This window comes from Ursus arctos, unplaced genomic scaffold, assembly GCF_023065955.2.
Source record: "Ursus arctos isolate Adak ecotype North America unplaced genomic scaffold, UrsArc2.0 scaffold_1, whole genome shotgun sequence".
NCBI lineage: Eukaryota > Metazoa > Chordata > Mammalia > Carnivora > Ursidae > Ursus > Ursus arctos.
Genome location: NW_026622763.1, coordinates 11,663,235 through 11,685,499, shown reverse-complemented (window position 1 = coordinate 11,685,499; position 22,265 = coordinate 11,663,235). Strand labels below are relative to the sequence as shown.

General features: G+C 34.6%; 1 protein-coding gene across 9 annotated transcripts in view; it reads left to right on the top strand.

The window, feature by feature from the left end:
* PTPN4 (protein tyrosine phosphatase non-receptor type 4) overlaps positions 1–22,265 on the top strand; it is a 207,466-nt gene that overhangs the window by 129,727 nt on the left and 55,474 nt on the right. For all 9 annotated transcript variants that reach the window (XM_026510144.4, XM_026510145.4, XM_044388278.3 and 6 more), the window contains exons 11-13: positions 8,245–8,308; positions 11,748–11,920; positions 20,205–20,273. In XM_026510144.4, coding sequence (XP_026365929.1) covers positions 8,245–8,308; positions 11,748–11,920; positions 20,205–20,273 — 306 coding nt within the window. The remainder of the gene's footprint in view (positions 1–8,244; positions 8,309–11,747; positions 11,921–20,204; positions 20,274–22,265) is intronic.

The following is a 22,265-nucleotide window of genomic DNA, read 5'->3' as shown; positions in this document are numbered from 1 at the left end:
GACCTCTTCTTCCTTTTTTCTTTCTGGAACCCTAATTATTTAATTTTTTTTTTTTTCTGTAATCCTTGAGCTCATACTTTCATTGCTTCCTTTTAAATCTTTGTTCTATCTTCTGCTAAGAGCTTCTGATTGTTAGTACCATAGGTCATAAATATCCAAACTTTGCGTTACCATGAAAATATTTACTTAGATGATTGGCCCAGGACCCCAAAGCAAGTTTTACAAAGTAAGGTTGAATCTTTGGCCTCTTAGGTGTGAAGGTTAAAACAAGATCTGAGTATTACTTATTAAAAGGTTAAAAAAATGAGGCAGATCTGTTTTGCTGGTATTGATTATACTAATGAAACTTTGAGAACTCCCCTCTTCTAGGATTATATAACTTGGATATAAGAAGAAAGGCAATGTAGAAAGGAAAAATAAAAAATCAGTATGCTTTAAAAAAGATAAAAATATTTTTAGGGTCATTCCATAAGATCTTGAAATCTTAACATCTTTTTGTCCAAATATTGCTTATAGGTTTGTTTATTTATTTAATTTTTTTAAGATTTTGTTTTTTGGGAGGCAGTTTTAGATTCACAACAAAATTGAGAGGAATGTACAGAGATTTCCATATATTTTCTAACCCCACACATGCATAGCTCTCCCCATTAACATCATTCATTATAATGGTATATTTTTTTTACTAAGGATGAGCTTATATTGACATATCATAATCACCCAGAGTCCATAGTTTACATTGGGCTTCACTCTTGGTATTGTACATTCTATGAGTTTGAACAAATATATAATGATGTATGTATATCCATCATTATAATACATTTCAGAATAATTTTTCTGCCTTAAAAATTCTCTGTGCCCCACATAATCATCTCCTCCACTGACCTCTGTCATGCACTGTTCTCTTTGTACATAGTTTCGCTTTTTTCAAAATGTCATATAGTTGGAATCATACATTTTGTAGCCTTTTCAGATTGGCTTCTTTTGCTTAGTTATATGGAGTTAAGTTCCTTCCCCATCTTTTCAGCTTTCTTGATATGTCATTTCTTCGTAGAGCTGAATAATTTTCCATTATCTGGACGTACCACAGTTAATTCATGTATCTGCCTACTGAAGGACATCTTGGTTGTTTTCAAGTTTTGGCAGTTATTATTAATAAAACTGCTGTTTGTACTCATGTGCAGGTTTTTATGTATATATAAATTCCTATTTCCTTTGAGTAAATACCAAGGAGTGCAATTGCTGGGTGGTATGGTACAAGTATGTTTAGTTTCGTAAGAAACTGACAAATTGTCTACCAAAACAGCTATACAATTTTTCATTCCCATCAAAATGAATGAGAGCTCCTGTTGCTCCACATCCCTGCCAACATTTAATGTTGTTAGTGTTCTGGATTTTGGCCAATCTGTAGTTGCATGGTGGTATCTCATTGGTTTAATTTGCATTTTCCTGTTGACATGATGTGCAGTATCTTTTCCCATGCTTATTTGCTCTCTATATCTTCTGTAGTGAGGTGTCTCTTAATGTCTTTGGCTAATTTTTTATTGGGTTTTTAAACTTTTATTGATTTTTAAGAGTTCTTTGTATATTTTGAATAACAGTCCTTTATCAGATGTGTCTTCTACAAATATTTTGTTCTAGTCTTTGTCTTTTTTTCTTTCCTTAATATTGTCTTTCACAGAGCAAAAATTTTTAATTTTAATGAAATCCACCTTATTTATTATTTCTTTCATGGATCATGTTTTTTGGTGTTCTATCTAAAAAAGCATTATCATACCTAGGTCATCGAAGTTTTCTCCTGTGTTATCTTCTAGGAGTTTTACAGTTTTGATTTTACAGTTAGGTCTCTGATCTAACTTTAGTTATTTTTTGTGACGAATGTAAGGTCTTTGTTTAGATTCGTATTTGTGCTCTTGAATGTCGAGTTATTCCAGCACCATTTGTTGAAGAGACTGTCTGCTCCACTGTTTTACCTTAGCACCTTTTTCAAAGATCACTTGAGGGCGCCTGGGTGGTTCAGTCAGTGAAGGGTCTGCCTTCAGCTCAGGTCATGATCCCGGGGTCCTGGGATCAAGCCCCACGTCAGGCTCCCAGCTCAGCAGGGAGTCTGCTTCTTCCTCTCCCTCTGCCCCTTCCCCTGCTTCTTCTCTCTTTCTCTCGCTCATTCTCTCAAATAAATACAGTCTTTAAAAAAAAAAAAAATGGCCTGAATGTATTTATGGGGTTTATTCCTGGGTTCTTTGTTCTGTTTCACTGATCTCCTTTGTCTGTTCTTGTACCAGTAGCATACTGTCTTCATTACTATAGCTTTAAAGTACGTCTTGAGGTTGGATGGTGTCAGTCTTCCAACTTTGGTGTTCTCTTTCAGTCTCATGTTGGCTGTTGTGGACCTTTTTCCTTTCCATATAAACTTTAAAATCAGTTCATCAATATCCATAAAATAATGGTGGAATTTTGACTGAGATTGCATTGAATCTGAAAGTGGAAAGAATTGACATCTTCACAGTACTTATTCTTTCTATCCATAAATACGGAGTGTCTTTGTATTTACTTAGTTCTTTGATTTCATTCATTCGAGTTTTGTAATTTTCCTCATATAGTTCTAATATATATTGTTTATTTTTTTAAAGGATTTTATTTATTTGAGAGGGAGTGCACGAGTGAGAGAGCACAAGCAGGGGGAACAGTAGAGGGAGAGGGAGAAGCAAACTTCCCACCAAGCAGGGAGCCCGACTTGGGGCTTGATTTCAGGACCCTGAGATCACAACCCTAGCCGAAGGCAGCTGCTTTACCGGCTGAGCCACCCAAGAGCCCTGAATACATATTTTTTAGGTTTATGTTTAAGTATTTCATTTTTGAGGGTGCTAATGTAAATGTTACTGTGTTTTTAATTTCAAATTTTATTCATTATTGACATACAGGAAAGAAATTGACTTTTTTATTAACCATGTATCCTGCACCTTGCTATAATTGCTTATTAGTTCCAGGAATTTCTTTGTCAGTTCTCTTGGATCTTCTACGTAAATGATCGTGTCATCTGTGAACAACGTTTTATGTCTTCCTTCCAGTCTGTAGCTTTCATTCCCTTTTCATGCCTTAATTGCATTAACATGGGATTCCCATATGATGTTGAAAAGGAGTGGTGAACTGAGACATCCTTTCTTTACTTGATCTTAGTAGGAAAACTTCTAGTTTCGCACCATTGGTATAATGTTAAATTGTAGGGTTTTTTAAGAAAGTCTTTTATCAAGTTGAGAAAGTTTCACTGTCTTCCTACTATAGCGAGAGTTTTCATCATAAATGGTTTTTAGATTCTGTCAAGTACTTATTCTGCATATATAACTATGTGAGTTTTTCTTTTTTAGTCTTTTAATGTGTTGGTTTTTATTGATTTTTGAATGTTGAACCAGCCATGCATTCCTGGGATACGTCCCACCTTCTTTTGTTGTATAATTCTTTTTATACAGTGGCACGTGGGTGGCTCAGTCATTAAGCATCTGCCTCAGGCTCAGGGTGTGATCCCGGGGTCCTGGGATCGAGCCCCGCATTGGACTCCTCTGCTGGGAGCCTGCTTCTTCCTCTCCCACTCCCCCTGCTTGTGTTCCCTCTCTTGCTGTCTCTCTCTCTGTCAAATAAATAAATAAAATCTTAAAAAAAAAATTCTCCTTTAATTCTTTTTATACATTGTTGAATTTGATTTGCTAATATTTTGAGGATTTTGAATCTTTGGTCTTGAGAGAGATTGTCCTATAGTTTTCTTGTTATGTCTTTGTCTGGTTTTGGTATTAAGGAAATGCTAGCTTCATAGAATGACTTTAGTAGTATTCCTCCTGCTCTGTCTTCTGAAAGAGATTGTAGAGAATTGGTATGATTTCGTAAATGCTTGGTGGTTTACTAGTGAACACATCTGGGCCTGGTGCTTTCTTTTTTTGAAGTTTCCTAATTGTTAATTAAATCTCTTTAATATATACAGGTCTATTCAGATCATGTATTTCTTTGTGAGTTTTGGTTGATCATCTCTTTCAAAGAATTGGCCCATTTCATTGAGATTACCAAAACTTCTGGGCATAGACTTATTCATGGTATTCTTTTATTATGCTTTTAATTGTATTGATGTCTACTCTTTCACTTCTGATATTAGTAATTTGTGTACTTTTTTTTTCTTAGTCTGGCTAGAGGCTTATTGATTTTATTAATTTTTCAAAGAACTACCTTTTGGTTTCATTGATAATCTCTAATTGGTCTGCTGTTTTCAATTTCATTGGTTTCTGCTCTACTATTTTTCTTTATTTTTTTTCTTACTTTAGATTTAATCTGCTTAAAGATTGATTGATTGATTGATGAGAAAGAGAGAGAGTGTGTGCAAGCAGGGATGAGGGGCAGAGGGAGGAGAGAATCCTCAAGCAGACTCCCCGATGAGTGCAGAGCTGGATGCTGGGATCATGACCTGAGCCAAAATCCGGAGTCAGCCACTCAACTAACTGAGCCACCCAGGCACCCCTCTACTCTTCTTTTTTTAAAAATTGAAACTTAGCTTATTCATTTTTGGTCTTTCTTCTAAGCACTGCTTTTGCCACATTTCACATATTTTGATGGGTTGTGTTTTCATTTAATTCAAATAATTTTTCATTTCTCTTGAGATTTCTTGTTTGACTCATGTTTTATTTATGGGTATGTTATTTAATCTCCAGGCATTTTAGGATTTTCCAGTAGTTCTTTTGTTACTGATTTCTAGATTAATTTGTTGTGCTTTGAAAGTAGGTATTATGTGATTTCTATTCTTTGAAATTTGTTAAGGTGTGTTTTATGGCTGAAAACATGATCTATCTTGGTGAATGTTTCAAATGAGCTTGGGAAAAATGTATGTTTTCATATTGTAAGAAGTAGCTTATAAAGGTTAATTATAACCATTTGATAATATTGTTGAGTTCAGCTATGTCCTTAATGATTTTCTGTGTGCTGAATTTGTCCATTTCGGATAAAGAGGTGTTGAAGTCTCCAACTGTGATAGTGTATTCATGTATTTTGTCAGTTTTTGCTTCTTGTAGTTTGATGCTCTGTTGTTAGGTTCATATTCATTAAGATTTTGTAATGTCTTCTAGGAGAATTTACCCCTTTATCATTGTGCAATGCCCTGCTTTATCCTCAATAACTATTTGCTTTAGAGTCTTGCATTTTGAAATTATTAGAGCTACTCTTTTTTTCTTTCATTCTTTTTTTGAGATATAATTGACATATTAGTTTCAGGTGTACAATGATTCAATATTTGTATATATTGCACAATGTTTATCACTGTATATCTGGTCAATATTCATCATTACACATAGTTACAGTTCTTTTTCCTTGTGATGAGAACTTTTAAGATTTGTCTTAACAACTTTGAAATATACAATACAGTATTATTAACTACAGTCATCATGATGTACATTACCTCCCTAGTACCCCTGCTTTTTTTTAATTAGTCTTGGCATGGTATATTTTTATACATTTGTTTGCATTGAACCTATATGTTTTTATATTTAAACAAAATGTTGTTGTGCCTTGTGTTTTGACCCACTCTGACAATGTCTTTTAATTGCTGTATTTAGTCTGTTAACATTTTAAAGGATTTTTGATATATTTGTATTAATATCTGCCATATTCATTACTGTTTTCTATTTGTTGCCCTTGTTCTTTGTTTCTATTTTTGTGTTTCATTCTTTTTCTGCCATTCTTGTTTTCACTGAGCATTTTATATGATTTCATTTTCTCTTCTTTCCTAGCTTATTAGTTTTACTTCTTGTTTCATTTTTTTTAGTGGTTGCTCTAGAGTTTGCAATTATATTTACATTAATCCAAGTCTACTTTCAAATAATAGTATGCCATGTCACAGGTACTGTGAGTACCTTATAATAATGAGATAATACTAATTTCTTCCTCCTGTCCCTTGTATCATTGCTGTCAATCATTTCACTTATATATAAGTATATATAAGTATATAATTGTGTATATGTGATAGGTGCATAAACATATGTAATTGCATACATTTTTGCTTTTATTGTTTTGAACAAACTGTTATGTTAGATCAGTTAAGAATAAGAAAAATGAAGTTTTTATTTTACCATCACTTAGTCCTTCTTTAGTGCTTTTCCTTTCTTTATATAGATTCAAGTTTCTGGCCTATATTATATATTTTTTTCTTTTAACATTTCTTGCAAGGCCTGTCTCATTCCAACAAATTCCCTCAATTTTTATTTGAGGAAGTCTTTATTTCTCATTCATTTTTGAAGGATAATTTCACAGAATATGAAATTTGGGGTTGACGGTTTTTTTTTTTTTCCTCTCAACACTTTACCCACTCTATTTTCTTCCTGCTTCATGATTTCTGAGAAGTTGGATTTAACTCTTCTTACCTTTGTTCCTCTGTACTTAAGATGTTTTTTTCTTCTGGCTTCTTTCAGGATTTTTTCTTTATCTGTAGTTTTCTGTAATTTAAAAGTGATTTACCTAGGTGTGGTTTTTAAGGCATTTATCCTGCTCATGTTCTCTGAGCTTCTTTGATCTGTGGTTTGGCATTTGATGTTAATGTGGGGAAATTCCTTAGTCATTTTTGTTTCAAACATTTCTTCTGTTACTTTCTCTTCTCCTTCTGGTATTTCCATTACCATATGTTACTGTATGTCACATCTTTTGTAGTTGTTCCACAGTTCTTGGATAGTCTGTTCCGTTCTTTTTTAGTCTTTGTTCTCTTTGCTTTTGGGGTTTGTAGGATTTTATTGACGTATCTTCTGCCTTAGAGATTATTTCCTCAGCTGTTTCCAGTGTACCAATAAGTTCATGAAAAGTATTGTTTCTGTGATAGTGTTTTTTACCCATAGCATTTGGGGGTGGGGGTAGTCTTTCTAATGAAATCTAATGATTTCCATCTCTGTGCTTACATTGCCCATCTGTTCTTACATGCTTTTTGCTTTATCCATTAGAGCCCTTAGCATATTAATCATAGATGTTTTAAATTCCCAGTCTGATCATTCCAGCATCTCTTCCATGTCTGGTTCTGTTCCGTCTCTTTGATCGTGTTTTTGCCTTTTGGTATGACTTGTAATTTTTTGATAGCCAGACATGATATTCCAGTAAAAGGAAGTTTCTATAAATAGGCCCTTAGTAATGTTGCTTTGAGATGGAGGGGGATGGCAAGTGTTCTGTATCCTATGATTAGCTCTCAGTGTTTTAGTGAGCCCATGCCTTTAGACTGTGAGCTTCCCAAGTGTTTCTCTGTTTTTTTCCTCCCTGCTAGGTGGGATAAGATGGCTAGAGTGAACTGATTAGGCTTCCCCAGGTTGGTTAAGCTCTAGTAATACCCAAGCAAGTGAGGCTTTGGTTAACTACTTTCCCCTGTAGGCAGACCTTATTAAGAACAGAGTACTCCCGTTTGTTTCAAGATGGTTCCTTTCCCCCTTCCCTTGCTGGAAACCCAAGGGTATTTTTCTCTGATGTTTACTGTGGGTTTCTGGTTGGGCTCCTAGAGATAAATTTCACAATATTGCAGGAGGCCCCCCCAGCCCATAACTGGGTCCCTCTGGAGTTTTTCACTCTTGAATTTGTCCACACGGAACCTCCAACAATTCTTAAATTACAGTTCAGGTTCCTCTGGCACTGGTACCTCTGGCAGTTTCTGCTCGATGAGTCTCTGCTCTGGTAAGCTGCCCTTCTCTGTATTCACCTGTTAGTCTCTCAGATCCTGGGAACAGCAGTTCCTGCACCCTCCCTTCTCTTCTGAATCCAAGAAGAGGTGTTGATTTCTCAATCAGTTGAGCTTTTTACTTGTTACAACAGAGTGGTGATTTCTAGGATCCTTATAGAATCAGAAAACTACTTGTAGTTTTTGGTATATCTTATTGGCATATCTTGAAATTTTAATTTGTGACTTGTGTTTTTATGTATTTCTCTAGATATAAAATTGGGAAAGGTATAGTTCACAGCAAATATGCTGATAAGACTTTCTTCAATTGAGTATATAGATTCTAATTATTTTTTCATGAAAATGTAGTTTGTAGTTTGATGCTCTGTTGTTAGGTTCATATTCATTAAGATTTTGTAATGTCTTTCTAAGAAATCTTGAAGATTTCTTATGTAATGTGTGTATATATGATTGGTTAGATTTTACTGAATATACTGTTAAAAGATTGTTTTTTACATTATTTTCTTAAGTTAATGTTTTTATTTTTATTCAGTATTTTAAATACTCCAATTCATTCTCTTTTTATCCAGGTTGAAGATTGTAAAAATTTCTTTTAAGTGCAAACAATTTTTTGTTCAACTTAGAAAAGAAGTGGTGAGTAGTGATCTAATAATGATTAGTATAAATGAATATATTTATATAAATGAAGTCTTAAGAAATGAAGTCATTCATGGCCGAACTTTTAGTATGAATGAAAGTGTTACTAATATTGTTGGTAACTGCCTACTGAGTTAGTTAATTCACATTTTATGACAATGTTTATTTATTTCCATAGTGTCACTGTGGTTCTGATTCAAAGTTCTTCTGTATATATCCATTTTGCTCTCTTTCGAACTTTGAAACTGATCCCAATCATGATGTTCATTGTCAGTTGCCAAGGTCTATTCATGAGGGTGGTAACAGTATTTTATATATATTTATATATTTATGTATGTGTATATATATATGTGTGCATGTGTATATATGTATTTCCCTACTAATCTGCAGCACTTCTTATCATGTGTAGCTCATTTTATTTTAGGGAGACTGAGTGTTTAGTTTTGTTTCTAGTTCATGAATGTGTAGTATGTTTCCTCCCTTTGTGGGAATGGTGATGTCCTTTTTATATATTAAATACAACACATAGAGTTATCGTGGAAAGTACAGTGCTGGAAAGAACTTCACCTTGTTAATGATTTTATTTATTTAATCAAAATAATTTATTTTTAAATTATTTCTTATTAAGTTTAATGCGGATTTCAAGATGGTTGTGTGTGCTTATATGTGTAAAATGTATTTGAAACCTTAAAAATATTTGAGTCAGCTGCATTTTATCAGAGGGTAATGATCTAAGTGACTATGATTTATCATTTATACTCAAAAATATTAAAATTTTTCTATAGTTTTATTGAGTTACACAGAAAAGTATACAAATATTAAGGGTAGTGTTTGGTAAGTATATAATAAATATATAATGTTAATATGTAGAACATTACTAACAGCTTGGTATTATTGCTAATGGAGCTGATGCCCATTTGTGTTATTAACCTTCCTGAGAGGTAAATACTATTCTCATTTGTATCACCATGGATTAATTTGCTTTTTTTTGAACTTTAAAAAATGAAATCATACATAATGTTCTCTTTTTGTCTACTTTCTACCTGTAACATTGTGAGTTCATCCATATTTTTGCACATAGCAATAATTTTTCTATTGCTGAATGGCATCATATTGAGTGATTATACCATAAGTTATTTATTCTTACATTAGTGCACAGTTGGCATTTCCAGGTTGTGGCTATTATGACTAATGCTGCGAATGAAAATTTTTGTACATGTTTCGGAACATCTTATCTGGAAACTAGAGAACAAATATTTTACTTTTAATTATTATATTGGTAGAAGGCAATGTAGAAGTCAATTTTTCTAATTTTTTTCCTATTAATAGTACTATCATTATTAGCAGTAATAGTTGTGGTATTTAACATTTATTGAGGTCTTACTATGTGTCTGATAATTACACAGCTATTTTCACATCATTTAATCCTCACAACCATTCTCCGAGGTAGTATATCATTAGAAATATATTTAGCCACAGATAACATCAACAAAAGTCATCTAACAACTGATTAAAGACTGTATATAGTCATAGTCTACAGAATGATGCCTTGTTAATGTTTCTCTCTGAAATATCTCTTTACTTTTAAATACCCAAACTTTATAGAACTACTTATCTCTCAATACCACATTTTGTGTCTATTTTATACAAAATGTGGAGGGTGGATTTTATTGCAAATTTGTTACAAATTATCCAAATACAATTAGTAGGAAGTCAAAATCACACAGAATTTTTGAACTATGCGAGGTGTCAAAAGAACGTATACGATTCTTTGATGTTGCTTCTACTGAAAGGCATTACTGCATACTGCTCTGTGTAAGACCTTCTCTATCATTTTGCGTTATTTATGGAGTGTGGTACAACATGTAAACTATTAGTTAGGGCCTGCCAAGCCACTGTTAAGCATAATTTAGAATTCTTCGGTGATCAAGAAGTGGTATATTAAGCATGTTCTCTTCTAACATAGTAATTTAATGTTTATACATGGGCATCTTACTGTATTTTAGTTACGGAAATATCTTTGTATCTTTTGATAGGCAAACATTTAACAGGACGTAGAAGGAAAACTAACCTTAAAAGAAAAGATCAATAACTTGGACTGTGTTAAAATTAAAAACTGTATTATCAAAAGACATCATTAAGGGAGTGAAGTAGCGCAGAACATGTATATAATACACCACATCCCTGGTTAAATATCCAACCCAATCCAAAAATATGCTACTAACTTGAACAGATACTTCAGAAACGAGAACATCCACATGGCCAGTAACATGAGAAGGTGTTGAACCTCATTAATCATCAGGGAAGTATAAATTATAACCAAAATGTGATGCTTCTATACATCCACCAGAATAGTTAATGAAAAGATTAGTAAGCGAGTGGTTGGTGAATGTGTGGAGGATACACTGCTTGTGGGAGGAAGTATATATATTGGGCATTATCTGTTGAAGATGAACACAAATATCTTACGATCCAACAGCAGAAATGCACACACATAGCAGAATTTTTTTATCCTCAAACTGGAAACATCAAATGTCTATCAATAACAAATGGATAAACTGGTATATTCATATGGTAGAATATTACATAGAATGAAAGTGACTTTAACAACCATATGGATGAATTTAGAAACATAATACTGAACAAAAAAAATCAGACCTATAGACATGTATATATGATTCCATTTATATAAAGTTCAAAAACAGGTATAAATAATCTATGGTGATAAAAGTCAGAAGAGTGATTACCTTTGCAAAGATAATCTCGTAGAAAGGGGGCACAAAGAATACTTCTGAGTTGCTAGTAATAATCCATTTCTTGTTCTGGTTGGGTGTTAAATGGTTGCATTCATTGTGTGGAAACCAGAACCGTACACTTAAAACATGTGTGCCTTACTATATTTAGTTTACTTCAGTGAAACCATTTAAATAGTAATTGTGCCAAGGTTTTAGAGAAAAATTAAAGAAATGATTCTGTTATGTTGCTGCTTACTTTAACATCTGAGTTGCATAATATTGTTCAGAAGTACTGAATGAATATTCCTATGTACTGACAATCTAGATTTATAAATTTCAAAATATTTTTAAAAGGTGTGATAGTATATCTTAAAAAAAAATTTATGGGCCAGGATTATATTTTGAAATAGAATTATAGCTAGTAAGTTTTGAAAACATATATATCAATTTTTAAACTTATTTCTAACTATGTTCTAAAATAAAAGCCCTAAGAGTCATAATATTACAGAATTAGGTGAGATCCACATTTTACAAACCTTTCCGTTTATTTTACTTCTTTTTTATTGGTTAAGAAAAAAGGTACTGTGCTACAAGGTTTAGTTGTTTGTAAGGCTAGAATATTTATCTGTAGAAAGAAAACTAAATGGAGCATTAGATCCTGATGTTTTCCTGGTTTCTCTGCATTTTGTCATTTATTACAGCATGAATCTAGAGAAACATTATTGGGATTTAATATGGTGAATTACAGAGCATGCAAAAATTTGTGGAAAGCATGTGTAGAACATCACACGTTCTTCCGTTTGGACAGACCACTTCCACCTCAAAAGAATTTTTTTGCACATTATTTTACTTTAGGTTCAAAATTTCGGTACTGGTGAGTATTGCTTATGCATTAATGCTTTGTCATTGGATTTTTCCTCACTTTAAAATAAAGGTCTGTTTTAATCAATCACAGAATGTTTGTAATTCATACACACCTACTGAGTCAAAATCTCTGGAGCGTGGACCCTATAGATCAGCAAAAAATTCTAAAGGTTCTTGTGATCTAACGAGATGGAGAAACCTCTTCCGTTGCCTATATTTCCAATCATTATTTTCTAAAGCAAATTAATCATATTATTTACGTTCTAGATGTGTTATATATTCCATTGTGTCTTTGTTAAATATTTATAAGAAAACTTTTCTTTGTTCTAAGACATCTTTATTTGTAAAAGCGAAAGTACCCTCTGCATGAGCATATAATTGGCAGTTTCCCTCACCATCCAGAAGAAGAATGTTCCTATCAAACCTTTTGTAAGCCAAATGACATAAAATAAAGCCATTACCATTAATTTATATGGAAAAATTATTTAGCATTTCCAGACCCCAAGAATCCCCTCTCATAGGCTTTTTTCTGATACCTTAGGACACATCTTGCTAACAAATGCACAAAATAAATCGAGATAAAGCACAGCTGCTCAAAGACACAATTCAAAGCTCTGGCGGCTTAATGCTGAAATGTTGAGTGTACTTCATTGGAAGGAGCTTGGTGGGGTACTCTCACTACTTGCGGTGTGCGCAGCCTGTACAGTGGCTTGCTACAAAACAAATGCTGAATGCTGTTTTCTCCCTTTTTTTGTGAAAGCAGAGTGGCATAACACAAACTTTGAAAAAGTGGGGGATAACTGTACTTTGCTTTTTTATGTATTTGTTAAACCCTTTGTTATGAAGAGTTCAGACAGCTATTATGCAAAAATCACATTTAGTCATTGAACAGTAACACCAGATTCCTTTTCCTAAAACTGTCTTATTTATTCTTGATAGCTTTTACTTTTTCCTGAAGGAACAGTCTTTGAGGGATAATTCTAAATTTGGAGAAGTTCTGGTTAATTTTGCCTCTGGAGTTCTTAAAAGATCCATGAAAGCTAGTTTTTTAAGTGCAACCTGGTAAGAATCACAGAGCAAAGTCATTCATAATCTTCTACTAAAACAAATGTTATCCATTTCTCTTTCTGCTTCACAAAAGATTTTCCATCTTCAGTAAATAAAACCTTTTATCATTATGTGTTAAATTAGTTCATGTTATATATTCATGTGGAAAATGTTGAGATGTGGCCCAGAAAAGATATATATTGTAAATCACAAACATTTATAAATGCCCAGTTTGTAATCTCAGAAAAAATAACAACATAAAGCTTTTAATATACTATTAAAAATATATGCCCCCCCCCAAAAGCAGTCCCCAAATTCAGTGGCAGCACTTAAACAGAATTAGGAAACTTCTGACTACAAAAATGGCACAGCAGATTCTTAAATGGTGTCATGTTTAGCTGTTCTGTAACCTACTAAAAGCAATTTTGAGAAAAGTAAGGTGATGCTACTCGTAAATGTAAAAATAAATAGACTGATGGGGCATCTGGGTGGCTCCATCCGTTAAGCGTCTAACTCTTGATCTCAGCTCAGGTCTCGATCTCAGGGTCATGAGTTCAAGCCCCACACTGGGGCTCCATGCTGGGTGTGGAGCCTACTTGGATGGATGGATGGGTGGATGGATGGACGGACAGACTGAGAGAGCAAGTATTAGATCATTGGTGAAAGTCGAAAAGAAAATAAAAAAGCCTTATCTAAATCTCTGGAAGGGTAAAAGAAATCTCCATTGAGAAAATAGCGTAGACCATAACAGTAGGCCCTCAATAAACTTAATAATTAATTAAGTGATCATCAGGGTTATTATCTAAGGACTACACTTATCTTTAGCAGAATTCTTCCTTCCCTCTGTCCTTGAAAATGTGACATACACATAAATGTACACACACCATTTCTCTTAGGCAACAAAGAAGTGCATAGAATGTATTAACCTGCCTTCAACGGTGACTTAGACTGGTGTCAGATACAATGAGGGAAAAATGAAGGATTTTACCCAATCTGTACCACAGCAAACAAAATCTAGTCACAATGACAAGTACAAAAGACAGTTAAACCAGTTTCGGAGAAAAATCACTGAAACAGAATGAAATTTCAACCACAGATATTAATAAAAACATGCTAAAGAACAATCTAAGAAAAAAATATTGGCAGGGTGAGGAGCAATACCTACCATTCAGGTTATTATTGCCCTTGGGGGAATATGGCCCTAGTACTGGCAGATTTTATATTTTTAAACAGCTTTATTAAGGTGTAATTGGTGTACAATAAGCTACCGTATTTATCATCTAAAATTTGATGTTTGGGGATATATTTATGTACCTGAATCCATCACCATAATCAAGATAGCAAGCATATCCTCCCCCATTTTTCCCTTATGCTCCTCTGTAACCTCTTTCTTCCTCTCTTCTTTGTCCCCATGCAACCACTGATCTGCTTTCTGTCTCTATAAATTGGTTTGCATTTTATAGAAGTTTATATAAGTTGAAACATATATGTTGCATAGTCTTTTTAGTCCAGCCTCTTTGACTCAGCATAATTATTCTGAAATTCATCCGTGTCGTTGTCTGTATTGGTGATTAATTTCTTTTTATTGTGGAGTATTATTCCACTGTATAGATATATCACAATATGTTAATCCATTCACTTGCTTATGGATATTAAGTGATTATTGTTTCCCTATTGGGGTTGTTTCCAGGTTTGAGCTATTACAAATAAAGCTGCTGTGAGCATTCATGCAGAAGTATTTATATGGTTTAACTTCCCTTGGTTAAATACCTGAGAGTGGAATGGCTAGATTACAAGGTAGATGTATGTTTAACTTCGCAAGAAACTGCCAATCATTTTTTCAAAGCAGTTCTTAGCATTTTATGTACCCACTAGCTGTGAGAGTTCCATTACATTTTCATCAGTGCCTGTTGTTAGCTCTTCTGAATAGTACAAAATTTTGATGAAATTTAATTTACCATTGTGTTCTTTCATGGATCTTTCTTTTGGCATCATATCTAAGAAATCTTTGCCTAACCCAAGGCTGAAAAGATTTATTCCGCTGTATTCTTTTAAGAGTTTTATAGTTTTAGTTCTTACACTGAGATCTGTGATCCATTTGGAAATAATTTTTGTATGTGGTGTGAAGTTTATACAAAAAAAATATATAAAGTTCATTTTTTTGCTTATGGATAGCCAGTTGTTCCAGCACCATTTTTTGCAAAGATTACTCTTTCTTTCTTCACTGAATTGCCTTTGCCCCTTTGTTGAAAATCAGTTTTCACCATTTTTTGCAAAGATTACTCTTTCTTTCTTCACTGAATTGCCTTTGCCCCTTTGTTGAAAATCAGTTTTCAGTATTTTGCAAAGATTACTCTTTCTTTCTTCACTGAATTGCCTTTGCCCCTTTGTTGAAAATCAGTTTTCAGTATTTGTTGAAAATTCAGTTTCAGTGGAGTTATATTTGGATTTATTTATAATTAAGTTTTATAGTAGTTTTAGTCCTCCAACTTTGTTCTTTTTAAAAGTTGTTTCAAATTTTTTAGGTCCTTTGCATTTTCATCTGAACTTTAGAACTAGCTGATCGGTTGCTACAAAAAAGACTTCTTGGGGGGGGGGGCCTGGGTGGCTCAGTCGGTTGAGTGTCCAACTCTTGATTTTGGCTCAGGCCATGATCTCCGGGTTGTGGGATGGAGCCCCACATGGGGCTCTGTACTGGGCATAGAACCTGCTTGAGATTCTCTCTCTCCCTCTGCCTACCACCCAGTCCCGCTCATGCACACTCTCTCTCTTTCTCAAAACAAAACAAAACAAAACAAAACAAAAACCAAAAAAACCCCGCTTCTTGGATTTTAATTGGGATTGTGCTAAAACTGTAGATCAATTTCAGGAGAATTGACATCTTAAAAATACTGGGTTTTCAAACTCATGAAACATGGTATATCTTTATTTGTCTTTTACTTCTCTCAGTGTTTCTCAGTGTACAGGTCTTTCACAAATTTACAAGTTTCACAGGTCTATGCTAAATTTATCCTTAATTTCTTGAGGTCTTTTTTTAAATTTTAATTTCATATTGTTCACTATTAAGCAGAAATGCAATTGATTTGTTTAAATGTTGATCTGATTTCAATAGTGAGACCTTGCTTACCTCACTTACTCTAGGAGCTTTTTTGTAGCTTCCAACAGATTTTCTACCTAGAGGATAAAGACAGTTTCAATTCTTCCTCTCCATTCTGATCCTTTTTATTTCCTTTTCTTTCCTTATTCCCCCAGCTAGAACCTCCAGTACAGTGCTGAATAGAAGTGGTGAGAATAAATACCCTTGTCTTTTCCTTGTCTTGGGGGCGGGGGAAGATATTCAGTCTTTCGCTATTAAGTATGTTAGTTGTAGGCTCTTCATAGATGCTGTAGATAATGCATGTGGAGGAAGTTCCCTCTACATCTTACATCCTGGAAGTTTTTGTTAGGTTTGGATATTGGTTTTTGTCAAATGCTTTTTCTGCAGCTATTACAAAGATTATATGGTTTTTAATTTGTTTGTATGATGAATTACATTGAGTTTCAAGTGCGAACCCCACCCTACATTCCTAGGATAAACCCCATTTGGTCATGATCTGTTATCCTTTTTCTGTGCTGTTTTATTCAGTTTGCCAAATTTTTGTTTAGAATTTTTACATCTGTGTTCATGAAGGATATTGCTCTGTAGTTTTCTTTTCTTGTAATATCAGTGTCAGGTTTTGGTGTCAGGGTAATTTCAGCCTCACTGAATGAGTTGGGAAGTGTTCCCTCATTTTCAATTTTCAGACAAGTTTCTGTAGTAATGGTATTATTTCCTTTTAAAATGTTTGTCAGGGGACACCTGGGTGGCTCAGTTGGTTAGGTGTCTGCCTTTGGCTCAGGTCATGATCCCAGGGTCCTGGGATTGAGCCCTGCGTCGGGCTCCCTGCCCAGCGGGGAGTCTGCTTCTCCCTGTTCTGCTGCTGCTCCCCATGCTCATGCTCTCTCTCACGCTTGCTCTCTCTCAAATAAATAAAATCTTTTAAAAAAAAATGTTTGGCAGAATTTACCAATTAATCCATCTAGGGCAGAAGTTTTGTTTATAGGAAGCTTTTGAGCAACACATTCATATTCTTTAAAGCTATAAAGCAGTTCAGATTTTCTTCTCAGTGAGCTTTGGTAGTTCATTTATTTCAAGGAATTCATCTCTTTCCTCTAAGTTAATGAATTTTTTGGCGTTAAGTTTATGGTATTCTTTTTAATAATAACGTGAGCCACTCTTTGTCTACCACATCCTAAGGAAAAAAGTGACTGAAAAATATTAAACTTACCCAGTTTGCCATTCAAGTCTGAAGCCAGTAAACATTATCAAATAAACAAAACCTCAGGGAATATAACACCTCTGAGCCCATCTGGGGAAAAAAAATTTTTTTTTTAAGATTTTATATGTAGGTGATCTCCAGCCAGTGTGGGGCTCTAACTCACAACCCTGAGATTGAGTCACATGCTTTACTGACTGAGGCTGCCAGCCACCCAGAAAAAAAACTTTTTTAAGAAAAGTAAGCCATCCGAGAGATAAGTCAACATGACTTAAGAAGAATCCTGGTAAAAGAACTAAGAATGAAGGGTAGGTCCTTTAACTAATCCTTGACAACTATCAGAATTATGACTATAGAACAGAATTGAAGTGTTATAAACTTTGATAAAGTAAAAACAATATAAAAAAATGAGGAAGCAAGGGACTAGTGGAAGTATGAGAATCCATATTAACAAAAATTAAGTATTAATAACACCAGCTCCTTAAGGTTTTCCTAATCTTTCTTTATATATGAATGGCAGTCTTTTTCTTTCTTTTAGTTCAAGGGAAATCAGTTTAATACTGTTTTCATTAAAAGTGGGATATGTAGCATAATTGTTCTGTGAAGAGAATTAGAGAGATGTGTTTTAGAATGATTTATACCTGCTGATAGTTGAGATTATTTCTTCAGGATAAGACTGGCTAAATTTGGGGGGTTTATTTTTTAATTTTATTTTATTATTTTCTTAACTTGGGGTTTTAAAACTTTTTCTTTGGTTTTCTGTATTGCTGAAATTACTTATAATGAGCCTGTGTTCTTTTACCAATTGTCATTTTCTCATTGTTCTAAAAATAAATATCTTACTGTCAGAATTTGGTGTTCTCAGATTATGGTACAGTTTTGCATTTTATTCTAGTAATAGTAATATTAAACCCCTAAAGAAAGTATTATGGATAATATGAAATATAAACCTTTAATGCTCTCTCATATTTCAATTTTACCTTTATGTTTTTGTTACAAAATTCAGCTTGTTAATCCAGCCTTTTGAGTAATAGTGTTCCATTTGAATCCTCTTCACTGGTAAATTACCAGAGACACAAAAAGTCCTTTTGATTTTTCAAGTAAAAGCCACTTGAGGGAACTGGTTACACAGGTATTAGAGAGGCTGGCAAAACAAAAGGGAGGAGGAAGGTTTTAGAGAAGTAAACAGGACGAATGGGTAATGCTTAAGGATCAGAAACGTGTGTTACGTCTAGGCTGGAGTCCACAAGCCTAATCTGCTGCTCCATCATTAGAGCCGCTGTCATAGGCGGTTCTGGATCTGCCCAAGAGGTGCTGCTTTGATCAGCGATGGTACATACCATCTATAAGGTGCTGTTTCTCCCAGCATCCTCTTCCCACTATTACTACAACAGCCACCAGCGTCTGTCAGTCTTCTGCTTTTGACTTCCCCTACTTTTTAATCTCCCATCAGAAAAAAAGTAAAGTAGAAAAAATTGTGAGTTGGCTAGGAAGGAACCTAGAAAATAGAGGTTGTTGGCTAGCAAGCCTCCTACAAAACTTAGCTGAGCACAGGAGGAGAATTGAGGCCCATGAGAGCTCAGTTAACATTAAATTAGTGTATATAAGTAAACCATGTTTGTTTATAGTTGTGAAAGTTAAGTTTTATGTTTGTAGTCCTTACGAACTTTTAAAACATATCCAAAACACCTTTTAATCATCAAAGTGATTAATAATCTTGTAATTGAGGTAGGAATGGCAGCACGACAGATGTTATCTGGACATGGACCTATCCCTAATAGGTATGCATTAAATGAATATTTTTTCCCTCATAATAAGCAATGGTTGGAAGTACTAGAACTTTGTAAGACTTAAAATGTTGATATATTATTTAAACTGAGAGATGGAATTCAGATATCAGAGAATCTATTAATTTCTCCACCAGCCTACTCAAATACGCACCTTTATTATCTCTCTTCCAAAATATCCAGGGGATTAAAGTCATTGTCCTAATGTGGAAGTACAAAACAATAGTAAACCTCAATTTATTACCTTGTTCACAATTGCAGGTATACTTTATCCTTCTTAGAGGAAATATATTTTCTTAAGAAAAGTTTAAAAATCATGGTTAGGTTTCTGACTTTTCCATTAAAACTTCAACAGATAGACCATTCTGTTCACATGTATCTATACTTACCCATGGAAGATGATCTTAAAATTGCTTGCTTTGCTTTAGAAACCTATATTTGGCTGTTTTTATTTGAATTAGATATCTACATACGTAAATGGTTATATTTGGTATACTAGACATTTATGTCTATTCACACTTAAATAATGTGATGTGTCAAGTAGCAAATTCTCTGAGAACCAAGTTTTTAGTAACAGATTTGGTCTGAACACATTGGTTTACCACAGAGGAGGCTTAGTTTCCATGCATAAGCTATGTGCTTGCTAGACGGATCGACTTCAGGACAAATTGTCTATAGTACCCAGTTCGCAACCATATTTCTGTCCTTAGTTTCTTCCTGTATGCAAAAGTCTGGAGTTGCCTATGTCTGGGCAAGGAAGGATTTGAGGATATAACCAGTCTTCGAATCTGCGATAATTATCAGTAGACAAGAAGGAAAAGCCCAAGGAAAGAGCAAGAATCTTCAAGATTGCCCATGTTTCAGGTCCTTCATCAAGGAGTAATACAGACACTAGCTAAACCACAGACTAAACCGGTGATAGTCATTCTCAAATAAAGTACCTGAAAATGGAGTGTCTGTGGAACACATTGTTGTTCATTAATGCAAGAGCCATAAATAAGCTTCATCCATTCAGGTAGAACTGAAATTTAGTCCAGTCTTTTCTTCTTATCCTCTGCTAGAAATTTGTCTCTTAGGAAGTCATAGTATAATCATGTCGTATGTTGTTACTTTATCTTAGAGTTCTCTCTAAGACTTTATTATTGTGCATGTTTATGTATTTCAGTGGGAGAACTGAAGTCCAGTCTGTTCAGTATGGCAAAGAAAAAGCAAATAAAGACAGGATATTTGCAAGGTAAGCCACCTCTATTTCAGTGTCTGAATTGTTTTTAAAAGATTAAAATTACTGGGGTGCCTGGGTGGCACAGCGGTTAAGCGTCTGCCTTCGGCTCAGGGCGTGATCCCGGCATTATGGGATCGAGCCCCACATCAGGCTCCTCCGCTATGAGCCTGCTTCTTCCTCTCCCACTCCCCCTGCTTGTGTTCCCTCTCTTGCTGGCTGTCTCTATCTCTGTCAAATAAATAAATAAAATCTTTAAAAAAAAAAAAGATTAAAATTACTAAAAACTCTTTTTCCAAATGTGATTACAGAATTATCACATGATCCTTTATTTAATTAAACAACAAGTTATGTTGAGGGAGTAATGAAATAATTTGTCTAGTTTATTCATTCCCTTTTTTTGTTGTTTTTTATGTGAGTGAAATTAACCCTGTGCCAAGCATTGTAGTTCTGAGCAGGCTGCATCAAGTATTATATTACGATTGTAACATTTTGTTAGAAAGTTCATTTCCTTCATTATTTTAAACATTTTTTAATAACATAATAATTAATTCCATATATTATTCAGTCCATTTCCATATTTCTTTAAATGACATTGTTAAGAAATAAGTTTATTTTTTCGGGTGCCATTTAGTTATCTTCATATTTTTAGGAGCTATTTATAACCAGTTTGCTTTTTAACAAGTGAAATGACATAGGTTTATGTTTTAGAAAACAGGTATATGAGCAGTTGATGGAGAATGGGTTAGAAGTAAGGACTTGGGGGCGCCTGGGTGGCATAGCAGTTAAGCGTCTGCCTTCAGCTCAGGGCGTGATCCTGGCGTTGTGGGATCGAGCCCCACATCAGGCTTCTCTGCTGGGAGCCTGCTTCTTCCTCTCCCACTCCCCCTGCTTGTGTTCCCTCTCTCGCTGGCTGTCTCTGTCTCTGTCAAATAAATAAATAAAATCTTTAAAAAAGAAAAAGAAGTAAGGACTTGGTACCAAGAGACCAATTAGAAGGTTATTACCATATTCCAAGTGAAAATAATGAAGGCCTGAACTAAAACAGTGGTGATGAAATGGAGACTAGGGAACAAATCTGGGGAGCATTTTCTATGTAGAACTAGAAGAAGTTGTTAATCAATTAGGTGGAGGTGTGTTAGAGACAGGAGTATCCAGAAAGACCATCAGATTTGGGTGACATAAAATGGACAAGGGGTTACAGGAAAGAGAACAAATTTGTATTGGAAAAAGGAGTTAAACTGGCACAGGTCTACTTTGAGATGCGTGAACAACAATCTAACAGGATTATCCAACAAATGAAAGGAGGAAGAATGACCAAATTGGTGGCAGCAAATGTTTATCTAAGAACTACTCTACTGAGCATTGTTTCAGGCCCTGGGAAGACAGTGAAAAACAAATACACAGCTTAGTCCCATGGAGCTTAAATTCTGATTGGTGCAACAGGTATCTAGTGTAAGAAAAGGATTGAGCCAGCACAAGGCCATGGAGCTGGAGCCCCCTTGTCATGTTGGAAGAAGAGTAGGCAGGCCAGTGATGGACCAGAAAGAGCAAGGCAGTGCTAGAGAAAGTGGTTAGAGAGGAAGATAGGAAGCAGCCAGAACTTGTATGACCCCATGTTAGAAATGGTAAGGACTTTGGATTTAAGGGCTGAGATCCCCCACTGGAAGGGATAAAAACTGACTTCCATTTTAACCATCTGGCAGAGTTGCCGTGTTTTACAGTGGTAAACTGAAATATTTACAAATATCGTGATTTCTCGGATTTGCTTCAAAATAATTGGGGTGAGAGGGTTCAAGTAAATGGTAGGGAGGGAACAAGATTGACCGTGATGATGATTGTTGAATCTGGGTCCTGAGTGCAGTGTTTATTAAACTATTCTTTATACTTTTGTTTATGTTTGAAATGTTCCATAATAAAAATACGGGAGTAGAAGAGGGGGAATCACTCTGGCTGCTGTGGTGGAATCAACTGTATGGTGATGTGAGTGGACAGAAGATAGTCAGT